General features: G+C 44.8%; 2 protein-coding genes across 2 annotated transcripts; both read left to right on the top strand.

Annotated features, from left to right (window-relative positions):
• The first annotated feature begins 137 nt into the window (after positions 1–137).
• On the top strand, positions 138–5736 carry cavin4a (caveolae associated protein 4a). Its single transcript, XM_083907729.1, has 2 exons — positions 138–681; positions 2998–5736. The coding sequence occupies exons 1-2, from the start codon at positions 274–276 to the stop codon at positions 3544–3546; spliced, it is 957 nt and encodes a 318-aa protein (XP_083763855.1). The 5' UTR covers positions 138–273; the 3' UTR covers positions 3547–5736.
• A 1201-nt stretch (positions 5737–6937) lies between these two features.
• On the top strand, positions 6938–13475 carry ift57 (intraflagellar transport 57 homolog (Chlamydomonas)). The gene is made up of 11 exons (XM_083907726.1): positions 6938–7595; positions 8591–8765; positions 9281–9399; positions 9489–9579; positions 10359–10427; positions 10528–10650; positions 10725–10796; positions 10896–11034; positions 11654–11709; positions 12381–12447; positions 12868–13475. Exons 1-11 carry the CDS (start codon positions 7432–7434, stop codon positions 13053–13055), a joined length of 1263 nt encoding a protein of 420 aa, XP_083763852.1. The 5' UTR covers positions 6938–7431; the 3' UTR covers positions 13056–13475.
• Positions 13476–13544: the final 69 nt, after the last annotated feature.

Genomic DNA, 13544 nt, shown 5'->3' with positions numbered 1-13544 from the left:
CGCCTTACCAAGAGTTTTTATTTTTAGGCGTTAGCGTGATGCGCCGCCGCTCCCCACGCGAGAATCCAACGCCCAACGTCCCTGAAGGCTTTTTTTAAAAAGGGGGAGGTGGAGTTTCCCTTTCCCCCGTCTGCAGACCTGAGCTGGACTCGCAGCACTCTGTGGTCTCTCTGCTGGTGACTCTGACGGTCCTGGTCCTGGTCCTGGTCCTGGTCCTCAACCGCAAACCCGTCTGACACCTTTTAAACAACGACAGTCGCCCAAACCGGCGTCATGGATCAGCACAAATACCTGACGGCGGGCGTCCAGGAGAAGCTGGAGATCGTGGGGGTGGAGGACGAGGCGGGGAACCCCATCAGCGCCCTGACCATCCTGTCGCTGCTGGAGCGCGTGGCCGGCATCATCGACAACGTCCAGAGCGGCCAGCAGCGCATGGAGGAGCGTCAGCTGGAGCTGGAGAGCAACATCCGGAGCATCCAGGGCGACGTGATGAAGCTCGCCAAGGACCACGGCGACACCAGCGGCACCGTGGACAAGCTCCTGCAGAAGACCCGCAAGGTCAGCGCCAACGTCAAGGAGGTCCGGGCCCGCGTGGAGAAGCAGAACGCGCGCGTCAAGAAGGTCGAGTCCACGCAGGACGAGCTGCTGACGCGCAACAAGTTCAGAGTGGTCATCTATCAGGTGAGAAAACGTTGTACATACCGAGAAAAAGTCCTCAACGCAACAGGAAGTTGGCTATTTTGAATTTGTACGCGAACAAACTCGCCTTAATCGTACCGACATAAAGAATGCAAATTTCTACTTTGACACAGCAAAAGCAAAAAGCCAATGAAACGTTTCGCGAATACAAAAGGGCGTGGCCATGGCAAGCAAATTTTTGCGAATTTCAATCATTCACCATGAAACAGGAAGTGCCTACCGTAACCTTGCCGTACCTCAACCGATCGCTTCTTAAAACTCGTCTTAGCGTATTTAGCGTACCAACATTAAAAATGCGATAATTTGTACTTTGACACTTTGACACAGCAAATGCAAAAAAGACGTTGAAATGTTTCGCGGATTCAAAAGGGCGTGGCCACGGCAAGCATGAAACAGGAAGTGCGCTTAGCGTAACTTGGCCATACTTGCGTATGTTATGCCGTGACCTGTACACAGGAAGTAGGACTTTTGAAACCCGAAAGTGCCATGTAACTCGCTTCTTAAAACTTGTCTTATCGTGTTTATTGTACCAATATTAAAAATGCGACATTTTGCGGATTCAAAGGAGCATGGCCACGACAAGCATCGGAATTTTTGCGAAAAAAAGTGAACATTTGTACGGAAAAAAAATTTGTGGATACAAAACGGGCGTGGCCACAGACGTTTTTACTTTGTGACTTGACGGCAAAATAAAGTAGAAGAAGATAATATTAGCACATTGAGGCGTCACGTTAGCGTTACTCGTACTTATATCCGATAAAATACTGCGTCATGTGACCACAAGTGAGCTACGTGTTCGCACTTTTTAGAGTTTTGTTTTGATTTGTTAATTTGTCTCTGTTTTTTCGACAAAAACAAGGCGACGACAGTCTCCTGTTTGGGTTCTGAGAACATTGACTTTAATTATTCGATTAAATTATTCAATCATTGATCAAAATATTTTGTGGGTTCATTGGTTTCCCGACCTGGATTCGGAACAGGACTCTGATCAAATCCCTCAGCTTCAGCAGTGAGAGAGTAAAGAGCTTTGAGGACACAATGAGACGCTTTAAAAACAAGACTCAGTCCACTTCAGTCCACTTCAGTCCGAGGATCCAGTCCAGGTTTCTGTTTCTGAACAACTGGAGTATAATTAAGTGAAGAGGAAAGTGGATTTGTTTCCTCAGGCGGAAACAAGGCGACGCCAAGACATGAAGTCAATTCATTAAGACGCAGCGAGACACTGAGCGAGGACACAAGGACACGAGGACACAAGGACACGAGGACACGAGGACACGAGGACACGAGGACGTTACTGTAGTATTTCACAGTAAATGTTCAGTATCACAGTGTCTTTGTCAGCAGCAGCAGCAGCAACTTCCTGTCTCTGTTTCATCAGAGTAAAAATAGACAAACTGGATCCTGACGAAGACGTCGGGAAACGACCGTCGTCTCAGGAGGAAAAGACACACGAGCTGCTGAAGGTTATAAAACTCAGGCGTCACATGATCTGAGACAACGTTCACACACGAGGACGAAAACGAAGACGAAGACAAAGACAAAGACGAGGACGAGGACGAGGACGAAGACGAAGACGAGGACGAAGACGGGACATTAAGACTTTAAAATACTTTTAATGTCAAATATGAATATATTATATAAATCAGTCTGTGTTTCATTTAAAGTCCAAACTATGAGATTTCAAGGTAATCCAGACTGAACCAAACTAAACCAGACTGATCCAGTCTGAACCAGACGAGACCAGACTGAACCACACTGAACCAGACTAAACCAGACTGATCCAGTCTGTACCAGACTAGGCCAAACTGAACCAGTCTGAACCAAACTGAACCAGACTAAACCAGACTAGACCAGACTTATCCAGTCTGAACCAGACTAGATCAGACTGAACCAGTGTGAACCAGACTAGGCCAGACTGAACCAGACTGACCCAGACTAGACCAGACTGAACCAAACTGAACCAGACTAAACCAGACTAGACCAGACTGAACCAAATTGAACCAGACTGAACCAAGCTAATCCAGACTAAACCAGACTAGACCAGACTGAACCAAACTGAACCAGACTAAACCAGACTAGACCAGACTGAACCAGACTGAACCAAGCTGAACCAAACTGAACCAGACTAAACCAGATTAGACCAGACTGTACCAAACTGAACTAAATTGAACCAGACTGAACCAAACTAAACCAACCTTAACCAAACTAAACCAGACTGAACCAGACTGAACCAGTCTCAGGACAGTTGTGTCCACAGACAACACAATTTCAAACTGTTGTGTCTTTTCTCGCCTGCAGGGGGAGACGGAGGTGCCGTCTGTTGCCGTCACTAAGTGTCCTAAAGGCGTCGCTCTGGAGGCTCTGGAGCTGGAAGCCGACGCCTATGACGCCCCCAACGACCTCTCGTCCGACGAAGAGTATCTGAGCGTGGACGAGACGGAGTCTTCGCGAGCCGCTCGCCTGAAGAAGTCCATGGTGAAGAGCACGGAGACGCTGAAGGCCGCTTTCTCCAAGGAGAACATGAGCAAGACCAAGGACAACCTGGGCGAGAAGATCCACAACCTGGGCGAGAAGGTCATGCCCCCCGAGCGCCGCGAGAAGATGCACCAGGCCGGCGAGCGTCTGAAGCAGTCGGGCGAGCGTCTGAAGGACAACATCGCCAAGAAAGCTCCCAACAAGGAGACCTTCCGCATCAAGCTGAAGAAGGAGAGGGCGGTCGCCGAAGGTCAGGAGGGCGCCGAGGGCGGGGCCGAGCCCCAGGAGGGGGAGGAGCCACAGGCGCCCAGCCAGGGCGTCGCCTACACCGAGGTCACGACGGAAAACAAGAGGGAGGGGCCGGCGGAGTAGAGGAGCGAGAGTGGATCGGAAGCAGGAAACTCGTCTGTGATTGGTCGATGACGACGAAGGAACATTTCAGGACAATTTAATTGGCGTGAATTAAACTTTACGAACGAGTTATTTATTCAATCTGTGAATCTTAAAAGCTGCGGCGCGTGACTTTCAAACGTAAACAAACCTTTGGCGAGCGACTCCGCGCGCTCTCCGCGTTCCTCGTGTCGCCCGGCTGCGCACGGGAAGTGATTTTCCAACTTGAGCTAGTACGTTTCAGAGAGTTTGCCTCCGCCCGCCCCCCCGCTCTGCTGCTGCATACACACAAGCGCTCCCTCGGTCCGGTCTGCCGAAGGAAACATTGTTCACTTATAGTTTCTGTTCACGAAGGTTACGTGCCGCAGCTTTTAAGTTTCGCAAATTTACGACTCGAGTCCAAATTTCGGAGACGTGCGATTGTTCGGAGGTCGCGTTCGGGGTCAAAGGGCAAACGCGAGGTTTAGGGTCAGACAGAGAAGAGAGTGACGGACATGTCGATGTGAAGCTAGCGTCTCTTGTAAATACGAAGGAGACTCCGGTCCGCGGAGTTCTCAGCTGGTTTCTGAGGAACCCGGACTCAGCGTCACGACGGAAACGAAACCAACAAAAAACATGTAGACGTAGAAGAGGACGAGGCGAAACGAGGCTGTCGCACGTAGACGCTGCAGAATTTGAAACGGACGATAAATCGGAAAGTAGAAATAAAGCTAACGTAGATTCACCGCACACTCGAGAACAAGAACGATCGCGAATTTGCAAACATGACGCGTTTTGCGTTCCCATGGTAAAGTTTTGAACATTTTTCTTAGTTAAAGAGTTCAGGGGTCGTCGCACTGGTTATACACCGCTCTGCCAACAGGTGGCGCTATACTCACAGGCCGAGGGTTGCCGTGGCCACGCCCTTTTTTGAATCTGTCAATATTAATAATTAATAATAATGTTTTTATGTTGGTTATGTTTATGACAAGTTCGTAAATTTTAACGACAAACGCGCAAATCGGCAAATTCAAAATGGCTGCCTTCCTGTTGCGTTGAGGTCATTGTCCCCTGCGACTTTCTCCTACCGGGCTTTACCTCTGGGGGGCGCTGTTGAGTTATTTTGCACCACTTTAACATATTTACCTTATTTTATAAAGATTTTCTTAGACGATGAAACCGCTAACGATGGAAACGCTAAACGGTGAAAGCGCTAGCATTGAAAACGCTAAAGGGTGTAATCGGTAACATTGAAAACGCTAAACAGTGAAATCGCTAGCATTGAAAACGCTAACGATGGAAATGCTAAACAGTGAAAGCGCTAGCATTGAAAACGCTAACGATGGAAACGCTAAATGGTGAAAATGTTACAGTAACAAATTATCATTTTTGGTATTAGCCTCATTGTAACGCAATGCTACCACCACTCAAACATGACTATGAGTTTACCATCTCTGTACGTCGGTCTGGTGCGAACTACGAGCTGCAAACTAGCTCGGAAAATTGCGACGTATCGGTGCGACCTTCACCCTGAACTCTGTACAACTAAAATGACAACGTATTAGCGTTATCTTCCACGGGCTCCGCCTCTTTTTGAAAGCGTAAACAGTAAACGTAGCTGCTATTAGAGGCTTTACGGCTTTTTTTTTTTTGCACTGCTGCTTTCTAGCGTGTTATTATTATTTATTTGTATTTTATTCTCCAGGTTTTGCTGCTTGTTTAGTTTTATTTTGAAGGTTTTAATCGCAAATCTTTTCTTCTTCTCTGCTGACATTTGATGTTTCCTTGTTGCTGCTGCGTTCCAGTTGTGCTCAGAAGTCGTAACTCGGAAACAACTCGCTTTTGTAGAATCATTTCCAGCGTCACCAGTAGGGGGCAGTGCGGTGTGTTTCTGAAGTTGCGATCTCTGCGTACAGTCGGGACGCAGGAATAATGATTGATATATTATTTTATTTTGGGTTTGAACGTTTTAAAAAGGTTTCATTTCTTACTCGTGTCTCACTTTTTTCACTTTGAATCAGTTTTACTTTTTGCTTTTGATGCCATTTTTCACCTGAACTCGTTGCGCGTCGGTCAGCTGTCTGTGGCCAGCGCGCGTCGGTCAGCTGACTGGCCGGTGCACGTCGGTCAGCTGACCGAACATCTGTGTGTGTTTTGTTTTTGTACAAATAAATAAAGTTGTGTTGAAACCGACGTGAACCTTTGGAGACGTCTTGAAAACAACGTACACCTTCACACGTTTGACAAAATGTAAATCTTAGTTAGCTCCTCCCTCAAAGTGAAGCTACACCCCCTGGTGGCTGGCTGCAATATAGGCCATTAGCGCCGCCCCTCCATAGAAGCAGACGTCATAGAAGTGATTTTGATTGAACGCTCCTGGTCCTCTGCTGCCTCGTGTGGTCACTTTGTGTCACTGAAGTATGTCGAAATTAATTATTTTAAAAGCTGAATTTTACAAAATCAGTCATTGTAAGTTAGTGATGGAGGCAGCAGTGGATCAACAACTCCTGTGAACGTGTGAGCTAAAATCAGCGGTTTTCTCTGTGGACTTTGGTGTGGGAGAGTGAGTGGTTCACAGACTTCAGTCTCACAGTGATATAAAGTGTCTCTGTCTTGTTCAGCTGCTGCGTCCGATCTCAGCCGCAGCTTTTTATAAACCTGACAAACTCAGAAAGACGACACCACGGCGACATTAACCTCAGCTGCTAATGCCAGACGACACCTGTGCTTTACTGTTACTGTTGTTGTCACGGCAACAGTCAGCGGCCATCACAGCCTATCTATCTATCTATCTATCTATCTATCTATCTATCTATCTATCTATCTATCTATCTATCTATCTATCTATCTATCTATCTATCTATCTATCTATCTATCTAGCTAGCTAGCTAGCTATCTATCTTATCTATCTATCTATCTATCTATCTATCTATCTATCTATCTATCTATCTATCTATCTATCTATCTATCTATCTATCTATCTATCTATCTATCTATCTATCTATCTATCTAAGCTAGTTCTATCTATCTATCTATCTATCTATCTATCTATCTATCTATCTATCTATCTATCTATCTATCTATCTATCTATCTATCTATCTATCTATCTAAGCTAGTTATATCTATCTATCTATCTATCTATCTATCTATCTATCTATCTATCTATCTATCTATCTATCTATCTATCTATCTATGCGAGCTAGCTAACTAGCATCTATCTATCTATCTATCTATCTATCTATCTATCTATCTATCTATCTATCTATCTATCTATCTATCCATCCATCCATCCATCCATCCATCCATCCATCCATCCATCCATCCATCCATCCATCCATCCATCCATCCATCCATCCATCCATCCATCCATCCATCCATCCATCCATCCATCCATCCATCCATCCATCCATCTATCTATCTATCTATCTATCTATCTATCTATCTATCTATCTATCTATCTATCTATCTATCTATCTATCTATCTATCTATCTATCTATCTATCTATCTAAACTAAGAACCCGGAAACAGTAAGCGATGAACAGGAAAGGGCTCTTATTCTGACAGGAGCTCCAGCCTCCAGGGCGGATATCCGCTGCTGGTGCTAACCTGTTAGCACACAGTGGCGCGTCCAGCTCGTCTCGTCAGAGGATTGCGGTGATTTAACGTCCACAGTTGTGTGTTTTTCGGACTTGTTTTCGTGTTTTCTGCGCGGACGCTGATTCACTCTTTTGACGCGCGACTGAAATTCAAGTCACAAACGCGTAGTTACGCTAGCGTTAGCCCTCTGGCGGGCTAGCCGTAGCTGTTAGCTCCCGGTTGCCGTGACAACGGGTCCAAACAAGCTAACGGCTAACTGAGAGAGGATTCGTCGTCGTCGTTGTTGACGATGATGATGGCGGACGAAGGCAGGAGGGCTGATGAAGAGGAGGAGCGCGGCCCTGGAGCGGCTCAGCACGGCTTTGTGTTGATGGAAAGTTTCCTGGAAAAACTCAAGGTGTTAAACTATGAAGAGGAGATTCTGAGCAAACACAACATGAAGAACCTGTCCAGGTGAGACGTGACGTCACTCTGTCACGTGCTTGATTCGACTTTCAGTCAAATTAACCCAGTTAATCCATCATCCAGTTAGGCACGTAGCTCAAGAGCTAACTAGTGAGGAACATACCCAGCTAGCTAGCTAACTATGTGAATAGTTTGGTACATACCCAGCTAGCTAGCTAAATAACTATCTAAATAGTTAGGTACATAGCCAGCTAACCATATATCTAGTTTGGTACATACCTAGCTAGCTAACTAACCATCTTCCTAGTTAGGCACATAGCTAGCTAACTGACTACCTTTTAGGTTAGGTATATAGCTAACTAACAATGTGTACATAACTCGTGAGCTAACTGACTAACTAGTTAGGTTCATAGCTCGTGAGCTAATTGACAAACCAGTTAAGTTTATAGCTCGTGGGCTAACTATGTGTCTAACTAGTTAGGTAAATAACTTGTGAGCTGACTGACTAATTAGTTAGGTTCATAGCTTGTGAGCTAATTATGTGTCTAACTCGTTGGGTTCATAGCTCGTGGGCTAACTATCTAGTTAGGTTCGTAGCTCGTGAGCTAACTGACAAACTAGTTGGGTTCACAGCTTGTGAGCTAACTGACAAACTAGTTAGGTTCATAGCTTGTGGGCTAACTATGTGTCTGACTAGTTAGGTTCATAGCTAACTAACTAGTTATCCATCTACTGCATGTTGAGTTTGGAGGAGCAGCTTCACGATGCATTCAAGAAACCTTGTAAATTTGGTCACTTCTTTAAACCCAGTGCAGTTTACAGCTGGAATGGTTGCTGCTGCTCCCACCTTGTGGTAAAAGTGATGATGAAGCAGATTGTTTTTTATGGACAAAACAGTGAGACAGTAAATGATGTCACAGATCTTAAAATCTGAGATAATTATCTTTGTATTTTGTTGGTTTAACGTTAATAAAGTGACTTCACAGAAGAAGCAGTGTGTTTTACTTCCTGATTCTCTTCTTCTCTTTGTTTTCTCTGCTCAGACATTATTTTGTCTCCAGTCCATATCTGGCGTCTAACCCCGGCGAACAGTTCTACATGTTCACCATCATCGCGGCGTGGCTCATCAACGCCGCGGGGCGGACGTTCACCGAGCCGCAGGAGTCCGACGAGCCCAACGCCACCGTGTCCAACATCCTGGCCGAGCTGCGAGCGTTTGTAAGCGACGCCAGGTCAACGGCACATCCCATGATACAAAGTGAAGTGTTTGTGATTTTAGCTGCGGGTGCTAAGGCGACGCCAGTAAAACCAGATCCCTGTCACTTTAAAATCTGCCAGTTTAAGTCTACGATCTTACGAGTGTCTGTCTGACTCGCTCTCCCACACCAAAGTCCACAGAGAAAACCAGTGATTTTAGCTCACAGGGACACAGGAGCTGCTGGTCCTCTGCTGCCTCGTGTGGTCACTTTGTGTCACTGAAGTATGTCGAAATGAATTATTTTGAAAGCTGAATTTTAGAGAATCAGTCATTGTAAGTTAGTGATGGAGGCAGCAGTGGATCAACAACTCCTGTGAACTCCTGTGTGCTGTGATGTTAAAATCACTGGTTTTCTCTGTGGACTTTGGTGTGGCAGAGTGAGTGACTTTGGTGTGTGAGAGTGAGTGGATTACAAACGACAGTTGTTTTGGTTCAATAGATTTTTGATACATTTGTGTGTGTGTGTGTGTGTAAGGGTGTTAAAGTGGATTTCCCGCCCTCCAAACTGAAGTCTGGATCAGGCGAGTACGTCTGCCTGGTTCTGGACCGATTGGCCGAGGAGGCCCTGAGGAGGCGTGGTTTTTCCTTCAGAAGGTACATCAGGTGTTTGTCCTCACTCTCTCTCTTTTCACTGTCATCACTCTCTCCTCCGTTCACTCTCTTTTTCTCTTCGTTTGTTTCAGACCGACCTACCCGACAGAAACCACCGAAGAAGAGTCTGTGATGGAGGACGACGCAGAGCTGACACTCAGCAAAGTGGAGGAGGAGATGATCGTAAGAGTCAACTGATCTGAAAAATGACAGAAACACGAAAATATTCACATTTAAGAAGCTGAAAAATGACAAAAACATGAAAATATTCACATTTAAGAAGCTGAAAAATGACAGAAACATGAAAATATTCACATTTAAGAAGCTGAAAAATGACAGAAAAGGGAAAATATTCACATTTAAGAAGCTGAAAAATGACAGAAACGTGAAAATATTCGAATTTAAGAAGCTGAAAAATGACAGAAACATGAAAATATTCACATTTAAGAAGCTGAAAAATGACAGAAACATGAAAATATTCACATTTAAGAAGCTGAAAAATGACAAAAACATGAAAATATTCACATTTAAGAAGCTGAAAAATGACAGAAAAGTGAAAATATTCACATTTAAGAAGCTGAAAAATGACAGAAACGTGAAAATATTCGAATTTAAGAAGCTGAAAAATGACAGAAACGTGAAAATATTCACATTTAAGAAGCTGAAAAATGACAGAAATGTGAAAATATTCACATTTAAGAAGCTGAAAAATGACAGAAACGTGAAAATATTCACATTTAAGAAGCTGAAAAATGACAGAAACATGAAAATATTCACATTTAAGAAGCTGAAAAATGACAGAAACGTGAAAATATTCACATTTAAGAAGCTGAAAAATGACAGAAACATGAAAATATTCACATTTAAGAAGCTGAAAAATGACAGAAACATGAAAATATTCACATTTAAGAAGCTGAAAAATGACAGAAACCTGCTGATCTTCTTGCTGATGATGTTTCCAGGAGGAGCCTGAGGAGGAGGAGGAGAACGTGATGGATCTGGAGACTCTGAAGTTACGCTCGACTCGCGCCGTGAGTTCATCCTGAAACACTGTCGTCATGAGAACTTTGTCTCTGAGTCTTTGTCCTGAAAATCTGTCTCTCTGTCTCTGTCTCTGTCTCTGTCTCACAGGAAGTGGACGTGTCCTCCAGACCTGAGGAGATCCTGGAGGCCACAGTGGACGCAGCTGAGTGGAGTCTGGAGGTGGAGAGAGTTCTGCCTCAGCTCAAAGTCACCGTCAGGATGGACAACAAGGTAACGGCCTGAGCTCCTGAGTGCCACCTGCTGGTGTGTGTGTTTGTTAATCCTCAGCTCCTCTACCCTAACAGGACTGGAGGATCCACGTGGACCAGATGCATCAACACAGAGACGGAATCAGGTCTTCACTCAGAGAGGCCAAGGTGTGTTCACTGACCAGCTGCTGCGACTGTAAACTGTGTAAAACACCACTGATTTATAATCTGTGTGTGTGTGTGTGTGTGTGTGTGTGTGTGTGTCAGAGTTTCCTGGACAAACTCCAGGATGACATCAGCAGGAGTCTGGAGAAGGTGAGCAGCAGAGAGAAATACATCAACAACCAACTGGAACATCTGATCCATGAGTACAGGAGCGCACAGGCTAAACTGAGAGAGGTCAGAGGTCACACACACACACACACACGTACTTCTTGTACTGCATACTGAGGACTGGGTTGCTGACAAAGTGAGGACCAGCATTTCCACTTTATAAATCAACACAATTACAAATGATCTACTTCATGAATGATATCTATATCGAACTACTGGGTGCAGTGCCATAACATGTCTGCAAAAAGCACAAAGTGCTGGAAAAAAAATTTCAATTTTTTTTATGTTTTTGGTCCAAAATTTTACAAAAACATCATACTAATACTATGTCGTCCAAAAATTTGAAAAAAAAATTGTTCAAAATTTGAAAAAATCTTTAACAAAAAAATGTTGGTCCAAAATTTGACAAAGACGTCATACTATATACTATGTCGTCCAAAATGTGATTTTTTTTTTTTTTTGACAAATTGAGTATAGCATGTTATAGCAACCTCAGGAAGTGATTTCAATGAAAACCAAGTGAGGACCGGCCAAAATGTCCTCACTCTGTAAAAATGACCTCACGTTGTTGGTTAAAAACCCTCACTGGTCCTCAGTATGCCCGAGTACAAGAACACACACACACACACACACACACACACACACACACACCTTCACTCTCAGAAACATGTTGTTTCTCCCTCAGGTCAGAGAGAGATACCAGCAGGCGAGTGGAGGAGTCACTGAACGCACCAGAGTCCTGGCTGAGGTCAGTGAACGCACCACTCTCAGCAGCAGATTGTTTACATTCATGATCCGTTCAGTAGGCGCCATCATGTGGCCGTAACGTGTCACTGCACGGAGTTTTAGACGTGAAATCACATCGAGAATGAATCAACGCTTTGGTTTGTTCACTCTGTTTGTTTGTAAAGCACTCACTCTCCCTGCTGGTCCTCTGCTTGGTGTTAGAGAGTGAGTGACTTTGGTGTAGCAGAGTGAGTGGTTTACAAACTTCAGTTTCCTGTTTTAAAAGTCTGTCTAACAGTGAAGATAAAGACATGAAAGTGTGACATAGATGTAGTAGACTCAATCTGACGTAGATTTTGTAAACTGAGTCTTTTAAAATAATTAATTTCGACTTACTTCAGTGACACAAAGTGACCACACGAGGCAGCAGAGGACCAGCAGCTCCTGTGTCCCTGTGAGCTAAAATCACTGGTTTTCTCTATGAGGTTTGGTGTGGGAGAGTGAGTCAGACGAACTTGTAAGATCGTAGACTTTAGAGAGATTTTAAAGTGACAAGGATCTGGTTTTACTGGCGTCGCCTTAGCACCTGCAGCTAAAATCACAAGTTTACAAACTCCAGTTTAACACTGAGATAAAGACGTGAACACGTTCTTAAAGACATCGTAGATTTATATTTTATTATCTGTGTTTCAGATCAGTGATGAGCTGGAGAAGGTGAAGCAGGAGATGGAGGAGAAGGGAAGCAGCATGTCTGATGGAGGTGAGCGCAGGGTATCTGCAGGGTCTTAAAAAGTCTTAAATCCAATAATTTGAATTTAAGGCCTTGAAATGTCTTAAATTCTGCTAAAATCTCACAAAAGGTCTTAAATACAATTTTGAAAGGTCTTAAAAATCTATTAACGTTACTTTTATTTAAAACATGCATAAACTTCAGTCTCGCTTTGAAATGTTTCTGTTTTTGAGGATGCGATAACAGAACTAAAGTAGGCCACCTGTTCTGCTCGGGGAGAATTTATCAAGCACCACTAGCTAGTGTGGTGTGCGTGCGCCGCGGTGTTACAGCTTAGCTTAATGTGTGTGTGTCTCTGTGTGAGACTTGTCGCTCCACTCTGTCATATTCACTTTTGCTCTCTCTCTGTCTCTCTCTCTCTGTCTCTCTCTCTCTCTCTCTCTCTCTCAGCTCCTGTGGTGAAGATAAAGCAGAGTGTGATGAAGTTAAAGCAGGAGCTTGTTCAGATGGAGGTTAGAACAGGAGTAGTTCAACACACTCTGTTACAGGCTAAACTCAAGGAGAAGTCTAACATGACCAGGGACATGAACGCCACCAACCTCCCAGAATCCTCTGCAGGAGGCGGGCCCTTCACGTGACATGAACGCCACCAACGTCCCAGAATCCTCTGCAGGAGGCGGGCCCTTCACGTGACATGAACGCCACCAACGTCCCAGAATCCTCTGCAGGAGGCGGGCCCTTCACGTGACATGAACGCCACCAACGTCCCAGAATCCTCTGCAGGAGGCGGGCCCTTCACGTGACGGGAACGCCACCAACGTCCCAGAATCCTCTGCAGGAGGCGGGCCCTTCACGTGACATGACCAACGTCCCAGAATCCTCTGCAGGAGGCGGGCCCTTCACGTGACATGACCAACGTCCCAGAATCCTCTGCAGGAGGCGGGGCCTTCACGTGACATGAACGCCACCAACGTCCCAGAATCCTCTGCAGGAGGCGGGCCCTTCACATGACGCACCACGCATCAATAATAACCCGAGGGAAAGACTTAAAAAACAAACATTTCACTTATTTATTCTTTCTTTTGTACAAAATAATAATAATAAAAACATCTGTTTGAATCAAAACA

This window comes from Microchirus variegatus, assembly GCF_963457635.1.
Source record: "Microchirus variegatus genome assembly, chromosome: 21".
Taxonomy (NCBI): Eukaryota; Metazoa; Chordata; class Actinopteri; order Pleuronectiformes; family Soleidae; genus Microchirus; species Microchirus variegatus.
This window is presented reverse-complemented; position numbering and strand designations above follow the sequence as displayed.

Excerpts from the sequence above, each read along its gene's own strand:
- cavin4a (XM_083907729.1), top strand. The coding sequence starts at position 274 with ATGGATCAGCACAAATACCTGACGGCGGGCGTCCAGGAGAAGCTGGAG. Across the intron at positions 682-2,997 it reads TCAGAGTGGTCATCTATCAG|GGGGAGACGGAGGTGCCGTC; the intron begins GTGAGAAAACGT and ends TCTCGCCTGCAG.
- ift57 (XM_083907726.1), top strand. The coding sequence starts at position 7,432 with ATGATGATGGCGGACGAAGGCAGGAGGGCTGATGAAGAGGAGGAGCGC. Across the intron at positions 9,580-10,358 it reads AAGTGGAGGAGGAGATGATC|GAGGAGCCTGAGGAGGAGGA; the intron begins GTAAGAGTCAAC and ends TGATGTTTCCAG. Across the intron at positions 11,035-11,653 it reads TAAACTGAGAGAGGTCAGAG|AGAGATACCAGCAGGCGAGT; the intron begins GTCACACACACA and ends CTCAGGTCAGAG.